The sequence below is a fragment of the Muntiacus reevesi genome, chromosome 9, assembly GCF_963930625.1.
Source record: "Muntiacus reevesi chromosome 9, mMunRee1.1, whole genome shotgun sequence".
Taxonomy (NCBI): Eukaryota; Metazoa; Chordata; class Mammalia; order Artiodactyla; family Cervidae; genus Muntiacus; species Muntiacus reevesi.
In genome coordinates this window covers 84,156,524-84,177,533 of record NC_089257.1, presented here as the reverse complement: position 1 = coordinate 84,177,533, position 21,010 = coordinate 84,156,524, and the positions used below count along the sequence as shown (strand labels likewise).

At 39.3% G+C, this 21,010-nt stretch overlaps 1 protein-coding gene across 1 annotated transcript in view; it reads left to right on the top strand.

The window, feature by feature from the left end:
- MMP20 (matrix metallopeptidase 20) overlaps window positions 1–21,010 on the top strand; it is a 55,933-nt gene that overhangs the window by 24,118 nt on the left and 10,805 nt on the right. The window contains exons 7-8 of the mRNA XM_065945417.1: window positions 11,466–11,602; window positions 12,563–12,719. Of these exons, the coding sequence (XP_065801489.1) occupies window positions 11,466–11,602; window positions 12,563–12,719 (294 nt within the window). The remainder of the gene's footprint in view (window positions 1–11,465; window positions 11,603–12,562; window positions 12,720–21,010) is intronic.

The window sequence follows — 21,010 nt, the reverse complement described above, 5'->3', positions numbered from 1 at the left end:
AAGGATCCCTTGGAGAAGGAAATGGAAACCCACTCCCTTATTTTGGCCTGAGGAAATCCCATGGACAGAGAAACCTGGAAGGCTACAGTCCATGGAGTCGAAAAGAGTCAGACACAACTTAGCGACTAAAGAACAAGGAATGAACCCAAATCCTAAGGAATGAAAAGGCAAAGGGTAATGGCAGGCTTCCCAGGTGGCACTAATAGTAAAGAACCCCCCTGCCAGTGCAAGAGGCATAAGAGATGAGGGTTTGATCCCTGGGTCAGGAAGACTCCCTGGAGGACGGCCTGGCAACCCACTCCAGTATTCTTGCCTGGAGAATCCCATGGTCAGAGGAGCCTGAAGCGCTACAGTCCCTAGGGTCGCAAAGAGTCAGACACAACTGAAGCGACTTAGCATACATGCACAAAGAGTGATGGTATAGATCATTCATTTTCAAATCATTCATTTGAAAATCTTATTAATAACAAGGAGTTAAGACAATAACTGGAAGAGGCAGCAGAGTCAAATGAGGATTTTTCAGTTTGAGAAATACCTGGGAACATTTGAAGGCATAAAAAGGAGCCGTTGCAGAGAAAGAAATGCAAAGCTCTATCAGAAGGAAAGACAATAAAATCAGTACCCTCTCCTATTATTAATAGGTGAGTCCATTGGAACCTAGCATTTTCCAGATTTTCATGGGCTTGAGGAAAGCATGCACAACTAAAAAGGAAGTCTTCCTCCTTCAGTCTCCCTGAGGATATTTCTTTTCTGGCTATAAGGTTGCACCACTGAAAGTCAACACATGGCATTGTATTTACTTAGATTGATTCTCTGCTATGTATTATGAATTCAGACAAAGAGGCAGAAGGTGTACAAAGATTGCTGATTCACTGTCGTTTCTTCTGAAACCCCTCCTTCTGACTAAGGACGAGGTTCTTTACATCTTCATAGGTTGTGACTTAAAATGTGGATTGCCATAGGCTCCAAAGATGGATATATACACTTAATTTAAAGACACAATGAATAGTTTTCACTGTTTTAACCACTATCTACATGTAGGATTTTAATTTTATAAGCTCTGTTTTCCTTGGTTTCAGTGAGATGGATGATGCATGTCTGATTCTTGGCCTCTTAAACCTCCTGATATAAACCCCGGGTTAGTGAGCTCCCCGCAAATGAATGCCTTCTTGACCAATGATGTGACTGTATTTCAAAGTTTCCACTGACAAAATTTTATATTAATGAGAAAAATTTACAAGAAAATTTAGTTCCATTGATAAACTCTAAGTTTTACATAATTAATAAATTTGTAAGGTGACAACATTTCTTTTTAAAGTATTTACAAATAATTGTAAGACTGTAGCAGTCCAGAGTTTATAAAACACTTTCATATGTATTGTCTCAATTGATCCTTTGAAATGTTAGCAGTTATTATTATTATTTTCATTCTTATTTGACAAGAAGAAATTTAGTCTCAGAAAAATTAAGTGACTCATACAAGGTCACACATCCAATAACAAAATAAGGTCTCGAGCACCCGTTGTTTCTTTCACTGCACCACAGTGCGCATTCTCACGGAAGAGAAGCATCAATTCAACCCAGCATCAAAAGACTGAAAGAAGAAAGACACTCACTGCTCCTGAAACTAGGGCACGGAGTGACAGAGAAGAGAAGAGTCAAGGAAGGTCGGCGGTGAAGAGAGTGGAAAATGAAAGGACCTATCCACTCTTGCTGAATTACAGTCAGCAAAGAGGTAACCGTGTCTCCTAAAAAGGAAAGACCAAGAGGATCAGTCAAGCAGGTGGGGAATGAAGACAGTGGGGTGCAACAACAGAAGATAAAAAGCTTAACAGACTTCAGTCAAGCCCCAGATGTGCCAGGACTTGCTAATCCCGAGACTACATAGATGAATAACATACAACCCTGCCACAGGGAGCTCACAGGACTGGCAGCGAGCGTCAGGAATGTTACCGGTGACTTCTGCTCAGACCTGATGACTTAGTTGCTGTTCTTTAGTAAAGAGAGTATGAAAACTGATGATTAGATAAGTTCTACACAACCGTGACATCTATCTATCTAGTCAACAAATATTTATTGAGCCGATACAGTTCCAGATACAGCTTTGGTTCCTGGCTAAACAATGCAGTTAAATATCTATCAGCAAGTCTTTAATATCAATAGACTCCATTGTTTTGCCCTCCTTACCTAAAATCAGATTACAGACTATTAATATGATCTGTTTATTTCACTACTATTTTCAAAATATCCTGCAATTGTTCTTTTTTTTTTTTTTTAATTGAAGTACAGTGGGTTTCCCTGGTGGCTCAGTAGAAAAGAATCTACCTGCAATGCAGGAGAAGCAGGAGACGTGGGTTCTTTCCCTGAATTAAGAAGATACCCTGGGCCAGGAAATGGCAATGCAGTATTCTTGCCAGGAAAATCGCATAGACAGAGGAGCCTGGTGGGTTGCATAGCATTGCTGAGTCAGACACAACTGAACACACATAGTTGATTTACAGTTGTGTTAGTTTAAGGAATACAACAGTGTGATTCAGTTATACATGCATATGTTTTTTCAGATTCTTTTCTCTTATAGATTTTTATAAAATATTGAGTATAGTTCCCTGCGCTATACAATAGGTCTTTGTTGATTATCTATTTTATATATAGTAGTGTGTATATGTTAATCAAAAACTCTTATTTTAGCCTTCTCTCCCTTTCGCCTTGGTAACCATAAATTTGTTTGCTATATCCATGAGTCTAATTCTTTTTGTATGTAAGTTCACTTGTATCAGTCTTTTAAGATTCCACATATAAGCTATATCATATGATATTTGTCTTTATCTGTCTGGCTTACTTCACTTAGTATGATAATCTCTAGGTTCATCCATGTAGCTACAAATGGCATTATTTCATTTGTTTTATGGATGAGTATTGTTCCATTATATACCTATATATGTGTATGTATATATATATATATATAGATAGATATAGACATATATATATATCCCATCTTCCATAACCATTCATCTGTTGATGGATACTTATGTTGCTTCCATGTCTTCGCTTTTGTAAATAGTGCCACAGTGAATATCAAAGTGCATGTATTATTTCAAATTGGTTTTCTCCAGATATATACCCAGGAGTGGAATTGCAGGATTATATATAGCTCTATTTTTAGTTTTTTAAGGAACCTCCTTATTGTTCTCCATAGGGACTGTACCAATATACATTCCCAGCAACAGTATAGGATGGTTCCCTTTTTCCCATACCCTCTCTATTGTTTAGACTTTTTGATGCTGACTGTTCTGACTGGTGTGAAGTGATACCTCATTGTAGTTTTGATTTACATTTCTCTAATATTATTAATGATGGTGAGCATTTTTTTTTGCCTTTTGACCATCTGTACATCTTCTTTGGCGAAATGTCTGTTTAAATCCTTTGCCCATTTTTTGGTTAGATTGTTTTTCTTTGCAAATATTTTCTCCCATTCTGTAGGTTCTCTTTTTATTTTGTTTATGATTTTCTTTGCTGTGCAAAAGCTTTTATGTTTAATTAGATCCTGTATGTTTACTTTTTTATTTCTATGACTATAGGAGATGGATTCAAAAAGATATTGCTGTAATTTATATCAAAGAATACTCTAGCTATGTTTTCCTCTACCAGTTTTATAGTATCTAGTCTTACAGTTAGGTCTTTAATCCATTTTTAGTTTATTTTTGTGTGTGATATTAGAGAGTATTCTACTTTCATTCTTTTACATGTTGCTGTCCAGTTTTCCCAGCACCACTTATTGAAGAAACTGTGTTTTCTCCATTGTATATTCTTGCCACTTTTGTCATAGATTAATTGACCATAGGCGCATGGGTTTATTTCTGCTCTTTTTTGTGTGGTATCTTTTTCTGGTTTTGGTATCAAGGTGATGGTTGCCTCATAAAATGAATTTGGGAGCGTTCCTTCCTCTGCAATTTTTTGGAGGAGTTTCAGAAGGTAGGTGTTCACTCTTCTTTAAATGTGCAGTAGAATTTGCCTGTGAAGTCATTTGGTGCTGGGCTTTTGTTTGTTGGGAATTTTTAAATCACAGATTCAATTTCAGTATTTGTAATTCATCTATTCATTTTTTTAATTTCTTCCTGGTTTAGCTTTATGAGATTTCTAAGCTTTATAAGATTTCTTTCTAAGAATTTGTCCATTTCTTCTGGGTTGTCCATTTTATCAGCATGTAATTGTTTGTAGTAGTTTTTTATGGTCTTTAATATTTCCATGGTATTGGTTGTAACTTCTCCTTTTTCATATCTAATTTTATTAATTTGGGCCCTCTTCCTTTTTCTCATGATGAGTCTAGGTAAAGATTTATAAATTGTGTTTATTTTGTCAAAGAACCGGCTTTTAGTCTTATTGATCTTTTCTACATTTTCTTTTGTCTCCATTTCATTTTTTCAATATTTCTGCTCTGATCTTTATGATTTCTTCCCTTCTACAAACTTTGGGTTTTATTTGTCCTTCTTTCTCTAGTTGCTTTAGGTATAGGGTTAAGTTGTTTATTTGAGGTTTTTCTTGTTTCCTGGGGTAAGCTTGTGTCACTATAAACTTCCCTCTTAGAATTGCTTTTGCTGCATCCCACAGGGTTTGGATCATTGCATTTCACTTTCTTTTGTCTCTAGGTATTTTGTTTTATTTCCTCTTTGATTGCTTCAGTGATCCATTGGTTGTTTAGTAGCATATTGTTTAGCCTTGATGTATCTGTGCTTTTTTGCACAAATCTTGTAGTTGATTTCTAATCTCATAGTACTGTGAATGAAAAAAGTGCTTTATATCAGTGGTTCCCAACCTTTTTGGCCCCAGGGACTGGTTTTGTGGAAGACAATTTTTCCATGGACAGGGCAGGTGGGGGGTGGGCATGGTTCAGGTGGTAATGTGAATGATGGAAAGCAATCGGGAATGGCAGATGAAGTTTCACTCACTTTTCTGCCACTCACTTCCTGCTGTGTGGTCCACTTCCTAACAGGCCACAGACCAATACTGGTCCTCAGCCTGGGGGTTGGGGACCTGCTTTATATGATTCAATCTATATAAGTTGCTGAAGCTTGCTTTGTGGCCTAGCATGTGATCTGTCCTGGAGAATGCTCCATGCGCACTTAAAAAGAATGAATATTCCACTGCTTTCATATGGAATGTTGTATAAATATCAATTAAGTTAATCTGGTTTAATTCATCACTTAAGCCTTGTGTTTCCTTATTGATTTCTGCCTGGATGATCTGTCCATTTACGTAAGTAGGGTGTTAAAGTCCCCCGCTATTATTGTGTTACTGTCAATATCTCCTTGTATGTCTCCTTGTATGTCTGTTAACAGGTGCTCCCATGTTGTTGTTGTTCTTCTTTAGTCACTAAGTCATGTCCAACTCTTTTGTGACCCCATGGACTGTAGCCCACCAGGCTCCTTTCTCCATGGGATTTTCCAGGCAAGAACACTGGAGCAGAATGACACTTCCCTCTCCAGGGGATCTTCCTGGCCCAAGAGTTGAACCTGCATCTCCTGCTTGGCAGGTGGATTCTTTGCTCTGAGCCCCTTGGGAAGTTTATGTCGGGTGCATGTGTACGTGTGTCCTAAGTTGCTTCATTCATGTCTGACTCTTTGCAACCCTATGTACTGTAACCCTCCAGGCTCTTCTTTCCATGGCTTCTCCAGGGAAGAATACTGGAGTGGGTTGCCATGCCCTCCTCCAGGGTCTTTTTCCCAAGCCAGGGATCAAACCCACATCTCTTACATCTCTTTCAATGGCAGGTGAGTTCTTTACCACTAGTGCCACATATACAATTGCTATGTCTTCTTCTTGTATTGATCCCTTGATCATTATATAGTGTCTTCTTTGTCTCCTGTAACACTTTATGATTTTTTAAATTAATTTTTATGGGACTATAGTTGCTTTACGATGTTGTGTTAGTTTCTACCACACAGAAAAGTGAATCAGTTATACATATACATATATCCCCTCTTTTTTGGGTTTTCCTCCATTTAGGTCACCGCAGAGCACTGAACTGTACTGTAGGTTCTCATTAGTTATCTGTTTTATACATAGTAGTGTATATATGTCAATATCCATCTCCCAATCCATCCCACCTCTCATTCCTCCCTTAGTGTCCATACATTTGTTCTCTACATCTGTGTTTCTATTTCCACTATGCAGATAAAATTATCTATACCATTTTTCTAGATCCACATATATGCATTGATATACTATATTTGTTTTTCTCTTTCTAACTTACTTCACTCTGTATAACAGCCTCTAGGTCCATCCACATCTCTACAAATGACCCAATTTCATTCCCTTTTATGATTAAGTAATATTCTATTGTCTATATGTACCACATCTTCTTTATCCATTCCTCTGTTGATGGACATTTAGGTGGTTCCATGTCATGGCTATTATAAATAGTGCCACAATGAACATTGAGGTAAACGTGTCTTTTTGAAACATGGCTTTTTCAGGGTTTATGACCAGTAGTGGGATTGCTGGGTCATATGGTAGTTCTATTTTTAGTTATTTAAGGAGCCTCCATACTGTTCTCCACAGTCACTTTATCAATTTATATTCTGACCATCAGTGCAAGAGGGTTCCAGTAGTCTTTATCCTAGTTTATTTTGTCTTGGGTTTCCTTAGTGACTCAGTAAAGAAGTAAAGAATCTGCCTGCCAATGGAAGAGACATGCATTTGATCCCTTGGTCAGGACTATCCCCTGGAGAAGGAAATGGCGACCCATTTCAGTATTCTTCCCTGGAAGATCCACTGGACAGAGGAACCTGGAAGGTTACAGTCCAGGGGGTTGCAAGAGTTGGACTTGACTTAGTGATTAAACAGCAACAACACATTTTGTCTTATATGAGTACTGCTACTCCAACTTTCTTTTGATTTCCATTTGCATGGGATATCTTTCCATTCCCATCAGTTCCTCTTTTCTAATAATTTTATAGATTTTCTTTTTTTTTTGCCTTACACTTTAACTCTATTCACAGGTATATTAGGAGGTTAATTGTTATACCTTTTTTGGTCAATTTTAATTTATTTATTATTGTAATCTATAGGTCTAAGTTTGTAAATCTTCTGAATATGTGTCTTATCACTTTATTACCCACAAGATATAATTTTTCTTCATTAATATAAAATTTTTAATGAGTAAAGATTCTTTTGGAACCTGTGATACTTTACATAAGTATCACATATACATAGTGTTTATTAGTTATTAGTATTTATCATGTATACATTCTAATATGTCATAACAGTGTTTAAGCCAAGGTTTCTTGACTTTGGCACTACTGATATTTTGAGTCAGACAAGTCTATGCCATGCTGGGCTATCCAGTGCATTGTAAAAGGTAAATAAAATGATATCCCTGGTTTTCACTAGACTCCAAAAGCATTACCCACTCCTAGCTGTGACAACCAAAACTATCACCACTCATTAAAAAATGTCTTCCATGTCACAAAATTATTCTTAGTTTATAATGATACTTTACATCAATTTAATCCTCACAATACCCACAATATCCTAAGTCAAGTAAGTAATATAAGATTCTACCACCTGTGAACAGTTCTAAAAGTACATTTTGGTTTGCCTAAACTCTTAGCCATTGCACTTTACTACCTCTCACATTGAGTCATCTGGGACATCAATAACATGCAACTTCAAATGAAAGAATTGATTTAATTTGCCTAGAGTCACTTGATTTTTAAATGAGAATTTAAAAATTCCCACATGATTTTTAAATGAGAAATGAAAGATAATACTTCCCAGCTCTAGAGTACCCAAGAAGAGAAAGCAGCTGGAAGTTAACCTCATCAGAGATGTAATTCAGAAAGAGCCTGATTATTAGACAATGTGTCTGCTCCTCATCCTTCCCACTTTCCTCATGCTCATTATTTTAAGTGCCTGAAAGGCACACTTTGTGCCTTAGAGAAAATCTAGCACAGTGACTTGAGCAGAGTCAGCATTTTGGAATTACATATTGTGTTGAATTAGTTGGAAAATGCTTTTTGGATTCCTCATGAGTTCCCAATGAATCCATTTTTTGGCCTCCTTATCAAAGATGAAATTATGAGCTTTTGACTTAATCTGTTTTTCTATATTTATTACCTGATTCTTCTGGATACCCAAACAAGTGCTCACTTTGTGATGGTGAAGAGAAGGAAGTGGGGAAAGCAGTTCTTCTGGCCTCCAGAAAAGGCCAGATCTCATTGGGTAAGCGGTCAAGTTATAAACAGAGGAAAACCAGAGGTTACAAGGCTGAGAAGGAGCAAGTTGAGAAATTAGGGGGTATGATGAAAATCAAGGAAACTGGAATTTAATTGACTTTGTCTGGCCTTAGCCTCTCACTGACATTGGAGCCTCCCAGTCTTTCTGGGTCTAAGTTTTCTATCTGTTAATACATACAGTGTAAATATATAATTTCCTTGAAAGATAAAGATTGGTACAGAGTAGACTAATTCAGACAACCTGAGAATACACTGGGCTACACCTAATGGAATGGTGATGGTGGTTTAGTTGCTAAGTTATGTCCAACTCTTGAGACCTGATGGACTGTAGGCTGCCAGGTTCCTCTGTCCATAGGATTTCCCAGGCAAGAATACTGGGTGGATTGACATTTCCTTCTCCAGGGGATCTTCCTTCTCCAGGGACTGAACCCATGTTTCCTGCATTGCAGGCAGATTCTTTACTGCTGAGCCATCAGGGGCTTCCCACACCTAATAGAAGATTTTGGCCTAATTCTTACATATAACTTTAATAATACTGCTAGCTATGTTATTTGCACTTTGCCTATTTTATGAGATTGTTGTTTCCTGCATTACCAAATGTGTGGCTGAATCTCCAACAAAATAATAATAACTAGGTGACTTGGAGCAGTTGATAAAATACATAGTTCTGTATGCAATTGATAATTGTAATTACTCTAGATATGGAGGGATACAAACAAGAGGAAATTTTTCCTGGACTGTAAGAGGCTGAGTAAGACAGGTTGGTCCAGCCCTTTGGTTACTGTTGATAGTAACAGTACACTGACTGGCCTATCAGCAAAATCTTCGCCAGACCTAAGAATGAGTTCCTTGCTCCATGGGATGAAATGGTCATGAAATGCCTCCCAAAGTATGGTCGAATTTGTAACCATGAGGGGGCCCTGTCAACTACAAATTTTCACCTACCTCTACAAGAATGAAATCATGAGCTGGAGCAGCTGCTGATTTTCAACATCCCCCGAAAAATGTTCAGGGTGGAGAGCAAAAATGAGGCACTCTGTGCTCAGGGAAAAGCTGGCAGAATGGGTTTTCAGAAGATATTTTTAGGAACTGATTTTATGAGCCTAATTTTTGTACCTCCTCATATCTAGAAAAGCACTAAAATCCTTGTGGTGACAGCTATTCCTTGTGACTAGCAGAAAGCTTCACCAGACTAGCAGAAACCTTCTGGAAAAATGTGTACTTGATTATATATATTCCCTCTTCACCAAAACCAAATATATATACTGACCTTCCCTCACCCTGCATATTTGGAGCAATTTCTCAGAGCCATCTGAGGTGCTGTCTCCCACCCTACAGTCCTTATTTTGCCCCCAGTAAAACTTAACTAGCACAACAACAACAACAAAAATACCTACAGTCTAGATAAGGCGGTGATGTATAAGGCTTGGGGAGAGGAAGCAAACCCTCAACAGTCTCCTGCCACATTGAGTATTATCTATGGTAGGTGCCCAAATAATTATTTTTAAAATGGACAATATCCAGCCAAGCGGCACTTTACAGTTTATGATGCACTTTCACATGCTTTATCTCAGTTGATCCTCTTATAGTGATCGCATGGGATAGGCCAGGTATTATTGTTTACATTTAAGAGATTATGAAACAAGCTTGGAGATAATGGTCAGCATTAGAGGTGCAAAGACAGCTTTCAGTTTTCTAAAACACAATGTGCTTTCTTTTCTGCACCATGATGCTGCTTAGGAACATGAAAAAAATATTCCTCTCTCTCAATAGAGCTGTTCTTTGGATTTCATCATCAGCTCACCCAGATAGCCTCACCAGACCCCTATATGCAGCATCCCTCTTATGGGGTACACTCTATGCTCCTGAACATCATGAACTTGACTCTACATTGCACAAATTATAATGTCTAATTGGGCTTCCCGGGTTGCTCAGATGGTAAAGAATCTGCCTATAATGCAAGAGACCTGGGTTCGATCCCTGGGTTGGGAAGATCCCCTGGAAAAGGGCATGACAACTCACTCCAGTGTTCTTGCCTGGAGAATCCCATGGACAGAGGAGCCTGGCGGGCTACAGTCCATGAGGGTCTCAAAGAGTCAGACCCGAATAAAGCGACTAAGCACACACGGTGTCTAACTAGTTATCCGCCTCTACTACTAGATGATAGCTTCTTGAAGGCAGAACCTGAATCTTGTTCAGTGTTTCATCCCAAGGTCTAACTCAGTGCCTGCTGCTAGGTGCTCACAAATATTCATTAAATTAACTGAAGCTCAACAGAATGTTTGAGGAGTGCCTAAATTTACCACATGGAAAATTAAAAGTCAAAACTTTCCCTTAAGTTCCCTGTCCACAAATAATTTTATGTGTTGATTCTAGCTTCTATTAAGTCAGTAAATTATTCATATTTTATAAGAATGATTTTAAACTCAAAAATTCAAAATAGACCACACTTACATTGAAATTTTCAGACCAGTACCCTCGTGTATACTCCCACAATTTTATGTAAATAATATTGGGAAAATGGATGGTTAGGCTGCTAAATCTTAAGTTAATGTGTAGGTACCAGATTTGTGTGAACATGTCATTAGGTCCTAAGATATAAACACCTTCAATAGATAAGTAAATAGGCAACATAATTTATAATTGTTAATGTTTTTGCTGTTTTTACTGGAAGTAATTAGCATCTCCAAACCACAAAAGTTTGGCTTATTTATATAATACTCATAAAATGCACCTGAATGGCTACCTTTATGAGATTTTAATTTTCAAAAGATCTGATTCATGTTGATGTTTGGCAGAAACCAACAAAATTCTGTAAAGCAGTTATCCTTCAACTAAAAAATAAATTTAAAAAATTTTAAAAAACCACAAACACACACACAATAAAAAAATCAGAAGAAAAATGGGAAATTTGTAGCAAATGATACTTGGAATAGGAAGGTGCACAGCTTAAGTGTATACATCATTGATGTCAACCCCTGCTATTTCCTTCCATGCTTTGAACATCCTTAAAGAAATGAAGGAAAAAGAATTACAGAGATGCTAAAAGAATGAAAAGGAAAAAGAAATGGATTACTAAAGCCAAAATATATATATTCTACTTAAAAACAAGACATGGGCAAGAGGCATTTAGAAATTGCCTCTAAAATGTGGTTTGCCGTATATTGCAGTCCAAGTTCAGTTGAAGATCTAAGTCAACCCTGATCTTATTTCTTTTCTGTCACCAAATAGGATTTTCTGGCGTCGGCAGGTTCACTTGATGTCAGGGATCCGGCCCAGCACCATCACCAGCTCCTTCCCCCAACTTATGTCCAATGTGGATGCAGCTTACGAAGTGGCTGAGAGGGGCACAGCCTACTTCTTTAAAGGTATGCTGAAGATCCCGCCAAGAAAGAAGTGGCAGGGTACAGGACACGGTGTGTCTGGAGCACCCAGAACCATCAATGTTTGTTAGTGACCACAGAGCAGTTCCAGCCATTCCTGCTCCTCAGACTGGGGATGAAACATCCCTCTACCATATTGTGACGCTGACAGCAGTGACGGTGACTATCAAACTCTTCCAGAGCCAAAGATGCAGTCCGGTGAGGCTCGGTGATAAGCAAGTGTCCAGGAAGCTAGAAACCTGCTCCCTGCCCCGCCCTGCCACGCCCCTCCCCAGACCTCTGCTCTGAGTGACATGGTATTCTCTGCTGAGAGCCTCTAATTCACAAAAGTCAGTGTGGAAACCTCAGCAAAGCAGTACAAGCATCTGGGAGCAGAGAGACGTCTGGACCCTGTCTCCAGCCCTTTACTATTTGAGTGCCTTAGGGAAGTTATCCAATTGCTCTGCATCTTCATTTCTCCCTGTGCAAAATAGTTATTATAATAACAACCTTGAAGATGTGACTGTAGCTAGCCAATGGAAATTGTCCAGCAAATGTTAGCTATCAGTTTAGATTGTATTTTCTTAATGCCAAGGGCTGAGGATAGAAGATTAGTGCCAATTTAAGCAAGAAACAGCATTTGTGTTTCACTTGCCCCTTCCTTCTCTCTCACACATATATAAGACTGAAATGAGATTATACAGATGAAAAATATCTTGAAAAAAATGAATGTGTTGCATTTAAGACACAGTTGTATCAGTATTATTGCCTTCATAAGGCATAACTAGGGATTTCTGCCTCCAGGGCAAGTTTAAAGTCTTTTACTGAACTGAATAGAGACTTGTTTTAGCCATGGCAAATATCCCATAAACTAGCCTCATTTGTAATCCTGCATAGAAATCCTAAAGAGTGAAGGGCATCACTAAAGAGTACGGAGTTTTTGTAAACTTTAATTTCTGGTTCCAGGACCCCACTATTGGATAACAAGAGGATTCCAAATGCAAGGTCCTCCTCGGACTATTTATGACTTTGGATTCCCAAGATATGTGCAGCGAATAGATGCTGCGGTCTATCTCAAGGATGCACAGAAGACCCTTTTCTTTGTGGGAGATGAATACTACAGGTATGGCTTTTCTCTTTGTGATTGTCCAGCTGTATTCAATGAGAAGGAAAAATCTTTTGCTGAAAAGAATGCAAGGCAAATTTACAATAGGCCCATTGACTCTTCTTAGTCACTAGGGTGTCATTTACTGATGGTTGACACTGTCTTCAAGATACAGAACTATCCAAATAAGTGAAATTTCATTCAATAATCCCATTATTTGGTGTCTAACACATGAAACATCCTAATCTTTCAAAGCACTCATTAGCTGGATACCCAGTGGCCTAAAAGAGTGGAGGTACTATTCCCAATACATACCTACCATGAATGCCTTGAAAGAAGAACTGATTCCTTCTTACGTGAGTATATCTTATTGATGCATGAATATCACTGCACTCCAGAATGCTCTGTGATTTTGTACAAAATGAATGTGGTGATGACTGTGGGGCTCTTTGAAGGAAATTTTTGCTGAAAGGCAAAGGCCTTATTGCTATGTTCTTTAACCTAGAACATGAAAATTCTTCTTATCCAAACAAAGATCATGTGTAATTTCCAGGCCTGTCTTATAAAAGGTTACTATGAGCAGATTCAATCATTGTACACAGGGTCACACCTCGTCTCTCCTGCCTCATCTCACTACCTTAACTGACTCACGTTGAAGAACTGGGTACAACTTTGTCAAGCTCTGCCTCTACACCTTCTCTAGTCACAGTTCTCACTTCAGCATTCCTTGTCTTTCTGAACTTTAAGAGAGAAGCAAAAACAGATTCTAAACAGGTAACTATGCTAAACTCTGTAGGTCTATGTTAGGACCTTGTTGGCAGTGGAAAACAACTCAGCTCTGGTCTAAGGGTTTTCATTTTATTTTATATTACCTATTTTTAATAACCATATCTGTGGTGTAAAATAAATTTATAAATACATATCTATCATCTTCCTCTACTTCTTCAGTTTAGAGCTGAAAACATAATCTAACAGAAGCACATATATACTTCAGGAAAACTTATTTCATAAAAATGAATGTCACATGTGGACCCTCCTGACTCTTCTGAGGCACTGAGAGCCTTGGAAGCATTGCTCAAAGTGTCTTGTATTGTCATGCGTTGACACTTCCAGTCCACTGTTTAACCACTAAGCCAGCTAATTTTCTTTCATAACTTCCTTTATAAAATAGGAATAGTTATTCACTTATTAAGTCCCTAGTATCTGCTGGCCATGTTCTCCAAAGTTTTTCTTCAAGATAAGGTGGCTCTCATCACCATGCTGACCTACAGGGAGATACATATTAAGAAACTCAACTCCCATTTTAGGTTTTCAGAGAATGGTGTCCAGAGATGGAGTGTATGAGCTGGCATGTCAGCGTGTGAGTTGTGATTATCCATTTAACTTGTCAAAGTTTGTTCACAGCTTGATTCTCCCTGGGGGGATTATCCACTCTCATGGTTTCTATTATCCATTCACTGCCTAGGACTTTGGTTCTAGTCTTTGGACTAATACTACTACCCACTAGAACCCAAAGTCAAACACATACCTCCAACCAAGCAGGACTGAGGCTGAACAGCTAACATGAGGAGCTTGGTGAAAGGTTTTTAATTCTATGTAAATTAAGGAATGGGAGGGAGAGGATCTCTGATATTAATGATGGCTAATAACCCCTGTGGAAATAATGCTGAAACTTTACAACTGAACCTCTATGAGATTCTATTAAGGAAAAGTCTTTGGCAATCTAGATAAAACAAATTCATTGAAAGTTGGCCTAGGACATTAATTCAAATATTAAAGAGCTCATTTTGCCAGAAAGGAAAAGAAACCACAGTAACCACTTTTGATATTAACCTCCCTGGGTTACTGAGAGTATTTAGTGAAATAATGGATGTAGCTACCTAATACACTGCCTAACATATTGCAGGTGCTCAAAAAAGTAACTCCTTAGTAATAAAAGGAACTTATATGGTTGTTGTTGGCCAGTCGCTCAGTCGTGTCTGACACTTTGCCACCCCATGGACTGCAGCACACCACACTTCCTGGTCCATCACCAACTCCCAGAACTACTCAAACTCATGTCCATTGAGTGGGTGATGCCATCCAGCCATCTCATCTTCTGCTGTCCTCTTCTCCTTCTGCCTTCAATATTTCCCAGCATCAGGGTCTTTTCAAATGAGTCAGCTCTTTGCATCAGGTGGCCAAAGTATTGGCGCTTCACCTTCAGCATCAGTCCTTCCCATGAATATTCAGGACTGATTTCCTTTAGGATGAACTGGTTGGAACCCTTGTAGTCCAAGGGACCCTCAAGAGTCCACTGTTCTCCAGCACCACAGTTCAAAAGCATCAATTCTTCAGCACTCAGCTTTTTTTATAGTCCAACTCTCACATCCATACATGACTACTGGAAAAACCATAGCCTTGACCAGACGGACCTTCGTTGGCAAAGTAATGTCTCTGCTTTTTAATATGCTGTCTAGGTTGGTCATAGCTTTTCTTCCAAGGAGCAAATGTCTTTTAATTTCATGGCTGCAGTCACCATCTGCAGTGATTTTGGAACCCAAGAAAATAAAGTCTGTCACTGTTTCCATTGTTTCCCCATCTATTTGCCATGACGTGATGGGACCAGATGCAATGATCTTTGTTTATTGAATGTTGAGTTTTAAGTCAGTTTTTTCACTCTCCTCTTTCACCTTCCTCAAAGGCTCTTTAGTTCTTCTTCACTTCCTGCCATAAGGGTGGGGTCATCTGCATATCTGAGATTATTGATATTTCTACCAGCAATCTTGATTCCAGCTTGTGCTTCATCCAGCCCTGCATTTCACATCATGTACTCTGCATATACATTAAATAAGAAGGGTTCCCAATTTGGAACCAGTGTGTTTTTCCATGTCCAGTTCTAACTGTTGCTTCTTGACCTGCATACAGGTTTCTCAGGAGACAGGTCAGGTGGTCTGGTATTTCCATCTCTTGAAGAATTTTCCACACATTATTGTAACCCACCCATCAAAGGCTTTAGCATGGTCAATGAAGCAGTGGTTGATGTTTTTCTGGAAGTCTCTTGCTTTTTCGATGATCCTACACATATTGGCAATTTGATCTCTGGTTCCTCTGCTTTTTCTAAATCCAGCTTGAACATCTGGAAATTATTGGTTCATGTACTGTTGAAGCCTGGCTTGGAAAATGTTGAGTATTATTTTGCTAGCCTGTGAGATGAGTGCATTTGTGCGGTAGTTTGAATAATTTTTGCTGTTGCCTTTCTTTGGGATTGGGATGAAAACGGACCTTTTCCAGTCCTGTGGCCACTGCTGAGTTTTCCAAATTTGCTGGCATATTGAGTGCAGCACTTTACCAGCATCATCTTTTAGGATGTGAAATAGCTCAGCTGGAATTCCATCACCTCCACTAGCTTTGTTCATAGTGCTGCTTCCTAAGACCCACTTGACTTCACATTCCAGGATGTCTGGCTCTAGGTGAGTGATCACACCATCATGGTTATCTGAGTCATTAAGGTATTTTTTGTATAGTTCTTCTGTGTATTCTTGCCACCTCATAATATCTTCTGTTAGGTCCATATGGTTTCTGTCCTTTTTTTGTGACTATCTTTGCATGAAATATTCCCTCAGTATCTCTAATCTTCTTGAATAGATCTCTAGTCTTTCCCATTCTATTGTATTCCTCTATTTCTTTGCACTCATCACTTAGGAAGGCTTTCTTATCTCTCCTTGCTATTCTTTGGAACTCCATTCAGATGGATATATCTTTCCTTGTCTCCTTTTCCTTCAGCTTCTCTTCTTTTCTCAGCTATTTGTAAGGCCTTCTCAGACAACCATTTTGCCTTTTTGCATTTCTTTTTCTTGGGGATGGTCTTGATCACTTCCTCCTGTACAGTGTCACGAACCTCCATCCATCATCCTTCAAGCATTTTGTCTATTAGATCTAATCCCTTGAATCTATTTGTCACTTCCACTGTATAATTGTAAGTGATTTGATTTAGGTCATACCTGAATGGTCTAGTGGTTTTCCCTACTTTCTTCAATTTAAGTCTGAATTTGGCAATCAGGAGTTCATGATCTGAGCTACAGTCAGTTCCCAGTCTTGTTTTTGCTGACTGTTTAGAGCTTCTTCATCTTCAGCTGCAAAGAATATAATCAATATGATTTTGGTATTGACTGTCTGGTGATGTCCTTGTGTAGAGTTGCCTCGTGTTGTTGGAAAAGGGTGTTTGCTATAACCAATGTGTTCTCTTGGCAAAACTCTGTTATCCTTTGCCCTGCTTCATTTTGGACTGCAAGGTCAAACCTGTTATTCCAGGTATCTCTTGACTTGCTCCTTTTGCATTCCAGTCCCCCGTGATGAAAAGGACATCTTTTTTTCAGTTCTAGAAGTTCTTTTACATCTTCACAGAACCATTCAACTTCAGTTTCTTCAATATTAGTGGTTGGGGCATAGACCTGGATTGTTGTGATATTGAATGGTTTGTCTTGGAAACACACAGAGATCATTCTGTCGTTTTTGAGATTGCACCCAAGTACCACATTTCAGACTGTTTTGTTGACTATGAGGGCTACTCCATTTCCTCTAAGGGATTCTTGCCCACAATAGATCCAATGGTCACCTGAATTAAATTCACCCATTCTAGTCCATTTTAGTTCACTGATTCCTAAAATGTCAGTGTTCACTCTTGCCATCTCCTGTTTGAACTTATATGGTAATTAGCAAATAATTGCTTAAAATATTGTGATAATTAACAAGTGATTGCTTAAACCTAAATATTCCTATATATAGCAATCCAGTCAAAGAGTTCATCAAAGGGAATTTTCTTTTTAAATACTGAAGTACCTTGACATTGCACTGAAATCTCTGCTTCTGGCAAGGCAGATACAGTACTTTCAGCAATGGGAGTCTTCTATTTTACACTCTCCAGTACACACACTGGTTTTCACAATAAGAAATATGACAAATAACCTTGACCTACAGCTCAGAGGTTCAGGAAAAGCTAATGTATTTGACACATTTTGCTCAATAGGGCCTCATGTATATGATATCTTATAGTCTATAAAGCCCTGTATCAGATAGAAATTATGTTCAGCTGCTAGAAAGAGAGACAGTAATAGTTGTGACTTAAATACCACAAGGAGTTTTTCTCTCATATATGTAGAGTGTCTGAAGTTTTACAGGTTTAGAGCTGGTAAGACAGGTCCATGGCCATTAGGGTCCCAAGTTCCTTCTGACATTTTGCTCTAGTATTAACAGGTAGCTTCCACTCTTATGATTGCCACAGGATTCCAGGTGGCCAGTGATGCCTCAGTCATTACATCCTATGCTAAATAGGAAGAAGTTGGGCTGGAAAGAAAGAGGAAGGAGGCAATGAAGTTCTATAGGTAAAGCACATGGATACACCCAAAAATACCGAAGGTTCAAATTACACACCAATAATTTTACTATATTTATACCCCTGGGCAGTGCATTAGGATTTACTCTCCTTAGTCATCCCTCAGGTTCTTCTTTGGTCCTCATGCTAGTTCAGTCTGTGGTACAAATAATGTGCCAATGGAAGAGAAGTCTCTAGATATGATTGTTGTCAGGGAAATTCTCCATGAATCCCTAGGGCTGGGGGCCCGTTTTAGTGAATGAAGTGCCATTAAAAAACTACTGAATAGCTTCCTCCACTGAGGACTGAGTACTGGCTTGGGTCAAGTTGATTCAGGCTCTAAGAGTAAGGGGACTTCACTGGTGGCTCAGGGTAAAGAATCTGCCTGAAATGCATGAGAATACCTGCAATGCAGGAGACTGCCTGCAGTGTAGAAGACTGTAGTCCCTGGGTTGGGAAGATCTCCTGGAGAAGATCTTCTTCCATTTGCAGAAATGGCAACCCATTCCAGTATTCTTGCCTGGAGAATCCCATGGGCAGAGGAGCCTTGTGGGCTACAATTCTTAAAGGTGCAAGAGTGGGACACGACTTAGTGACTAAATCACCACCATCACCTAAGAGTAAGAAACCACATGTCAGTGTAACAGTAACTTACAGAGGAGCAGACCACAGAACTACAAAGTGAAACCCAAATGGGGCTCTGCCAGGCTGATGCCAGCACATGCTGCCCCACCAAATAACACATCAGGTAAGCTTTACTAACAAGGGCTACTTCCCCATTCATCTCTCTGCTTTTATTCCTTCCTTTCCTATTTCTAGACAGCCTCAACGATCCATCCAGTTTCTTTCTTTATGTTACTTCTGCCACCTCTGGATAATTTCTCCCTGTAAGTATTTTCCCTTACTTACTAACACCAGAGCAGTGATTACACCAAGGAGCTTCTGAGGACTCTGGGAGCAGGGGGATGCTTTGAGATGGTCAGTTCAGTTCAGTCGGTCATGTCCAGTTCTTTTTGACCCCATGAACTGCAGCACACCAGGCCTCCCTGTTCATCACCAACTGCTGGAGTCCACCCAAACCCATGTCCATTTAGTCAGTGATGCCATCCAACCATCTCATCCTCTGTCGTCCCCTTCTCCTCCTGCCCTCAATCTTTCCCACCATCAGGTTCTTTTCAAATGAGTCAGCTCTTCCCATCAGGTGGCCAAAGTACTGGAGTTTCAGCTTCAACACCAGTCCTTCCAATGAACACCAAGGACTGATCTCCTTTAGGATGGACTGGTTGGATCTCCTTGCTGTCCAAGGGACACTCAAGAGTCTTCTCCAACACCACAGTTTAAAAGCATCAATTCTTTGGAACTCAGCTTTCTTTATAGTCCAACTCTCACATCCATACATGACCACTGGAAAAACCATAACCTTGACTAGATGGACCTTTGTTGACAAAGTAATGTCTCTGCTTTTTAATATGCTATCTAGGTTGGTCATAACCTCCCTTCCCAAGAGTAAGCGTTTTTAAATTTCATGGTTGCAGTCAACATCTACAGTGATTTTGGAGCCCCAAAAAATAAAGTCATCCACTGCACTGTTTCCACTGTTTCCCCGTCTATTTCCCATGCAGTGATGGGACCGGATGCAATGATCTTCGTTTTCTGAATGTTGAGCTTTAAGCCAACTTCTTCACTCTCCTCTTTCACTTTCATCAAGAGGCTCTTTAGTTCTTCTTCACTTTCTGCCATAAGGGTGGTGTCATCTGCATATCTGAGGTTATTGATATTTCTCCTGGCAATCTTGATTCTAGCTTGTGCTTCCTCCAGTCCAGCGTTTATCATGATGCACTCTGCATAGAAGTTAAATAAGCAGGGTGACAATATACAGCCTTGGCGTACTCCTTTTCCTACTTGGAACCAGTCTGGTATTCCCATCTCTTGAAGAATTTTCCAGTTTATTGTGATCCACACAGTCAAAGGCTATGGCATAGTCAATAAAGGAGAAATAGATGTTTTTCTGGAACTCTCTTGTTTTTTTTGATGATCCAGTGGATGTTGGCAATTTTATCTCTGGTTCCTCTGCCTTTTCTAAAACCACTTGAACATCTGGAAGTTCATGGCTCACATATTGCTGAAGACTGACTTGGAGAATTGTGAACATTACTAGCATGTGAGATGAGTGCAATTGTGTAGCAGTTTGAGCATTCTTTGGCATTGCCTTTCTTTGGGATTGGAATGAAAACTGACCTTTACCAGTCCTGTGGCCACTGCTGAGTTTTCCAAATTTGCTAGCATATTGAGTGCAGCACTTTCACAGTATCATCTTTTAGGATTTGAAATAGCTCAACTGGAATTCCATCACCCCCACTAGCTTTGTTTGTAGTGATGCTTCCTAAGGCCCACTTGACTTCGCATTCCAGGATGTCTGGCTCTTGGTAAGTGTGAGTGATCAATCGCATCATTGTGATTATTTGGGTTGTGAAGATCTTTTTTCTACAGTTCTTCTGTGTATTCTTGCCACCTCTTAATATCTTCTGCTTCTGTCAGTGTTGTCTAAAATTTGTGTAAAATGACTTACAAATGTATAGGTACAAGCCCTTTTCCTCTCCTAAATCGTTCTGTCTATACAGATAGACTAGAAGCATGATTGACATTCAGTCGTGTCTGACTCTTTGTGACCCCATGTACTATACAGTCCATGGAATTCTCCAAGCCAGAATACTGGAGTGGGTAGCCTTTCCCTTCTCCAGAGGATCTTCCCAACCCAGGTCTCCCACATGGCAGGTGGATTCTTTACCAGCTGAGCCACAAGAGAAGCCCAAGAATATTGGAGTGGGTAGCCTATCCCTTCTGCAGAGGATCTTCCTGACCCAGGAACCCAACCGAGGTCTCCTACATCGCAGGTGGATTCTTTAGCAATTGAGCTATCAGGGAAGCCCAAAGTAGGATACACTTTTCCAGATTC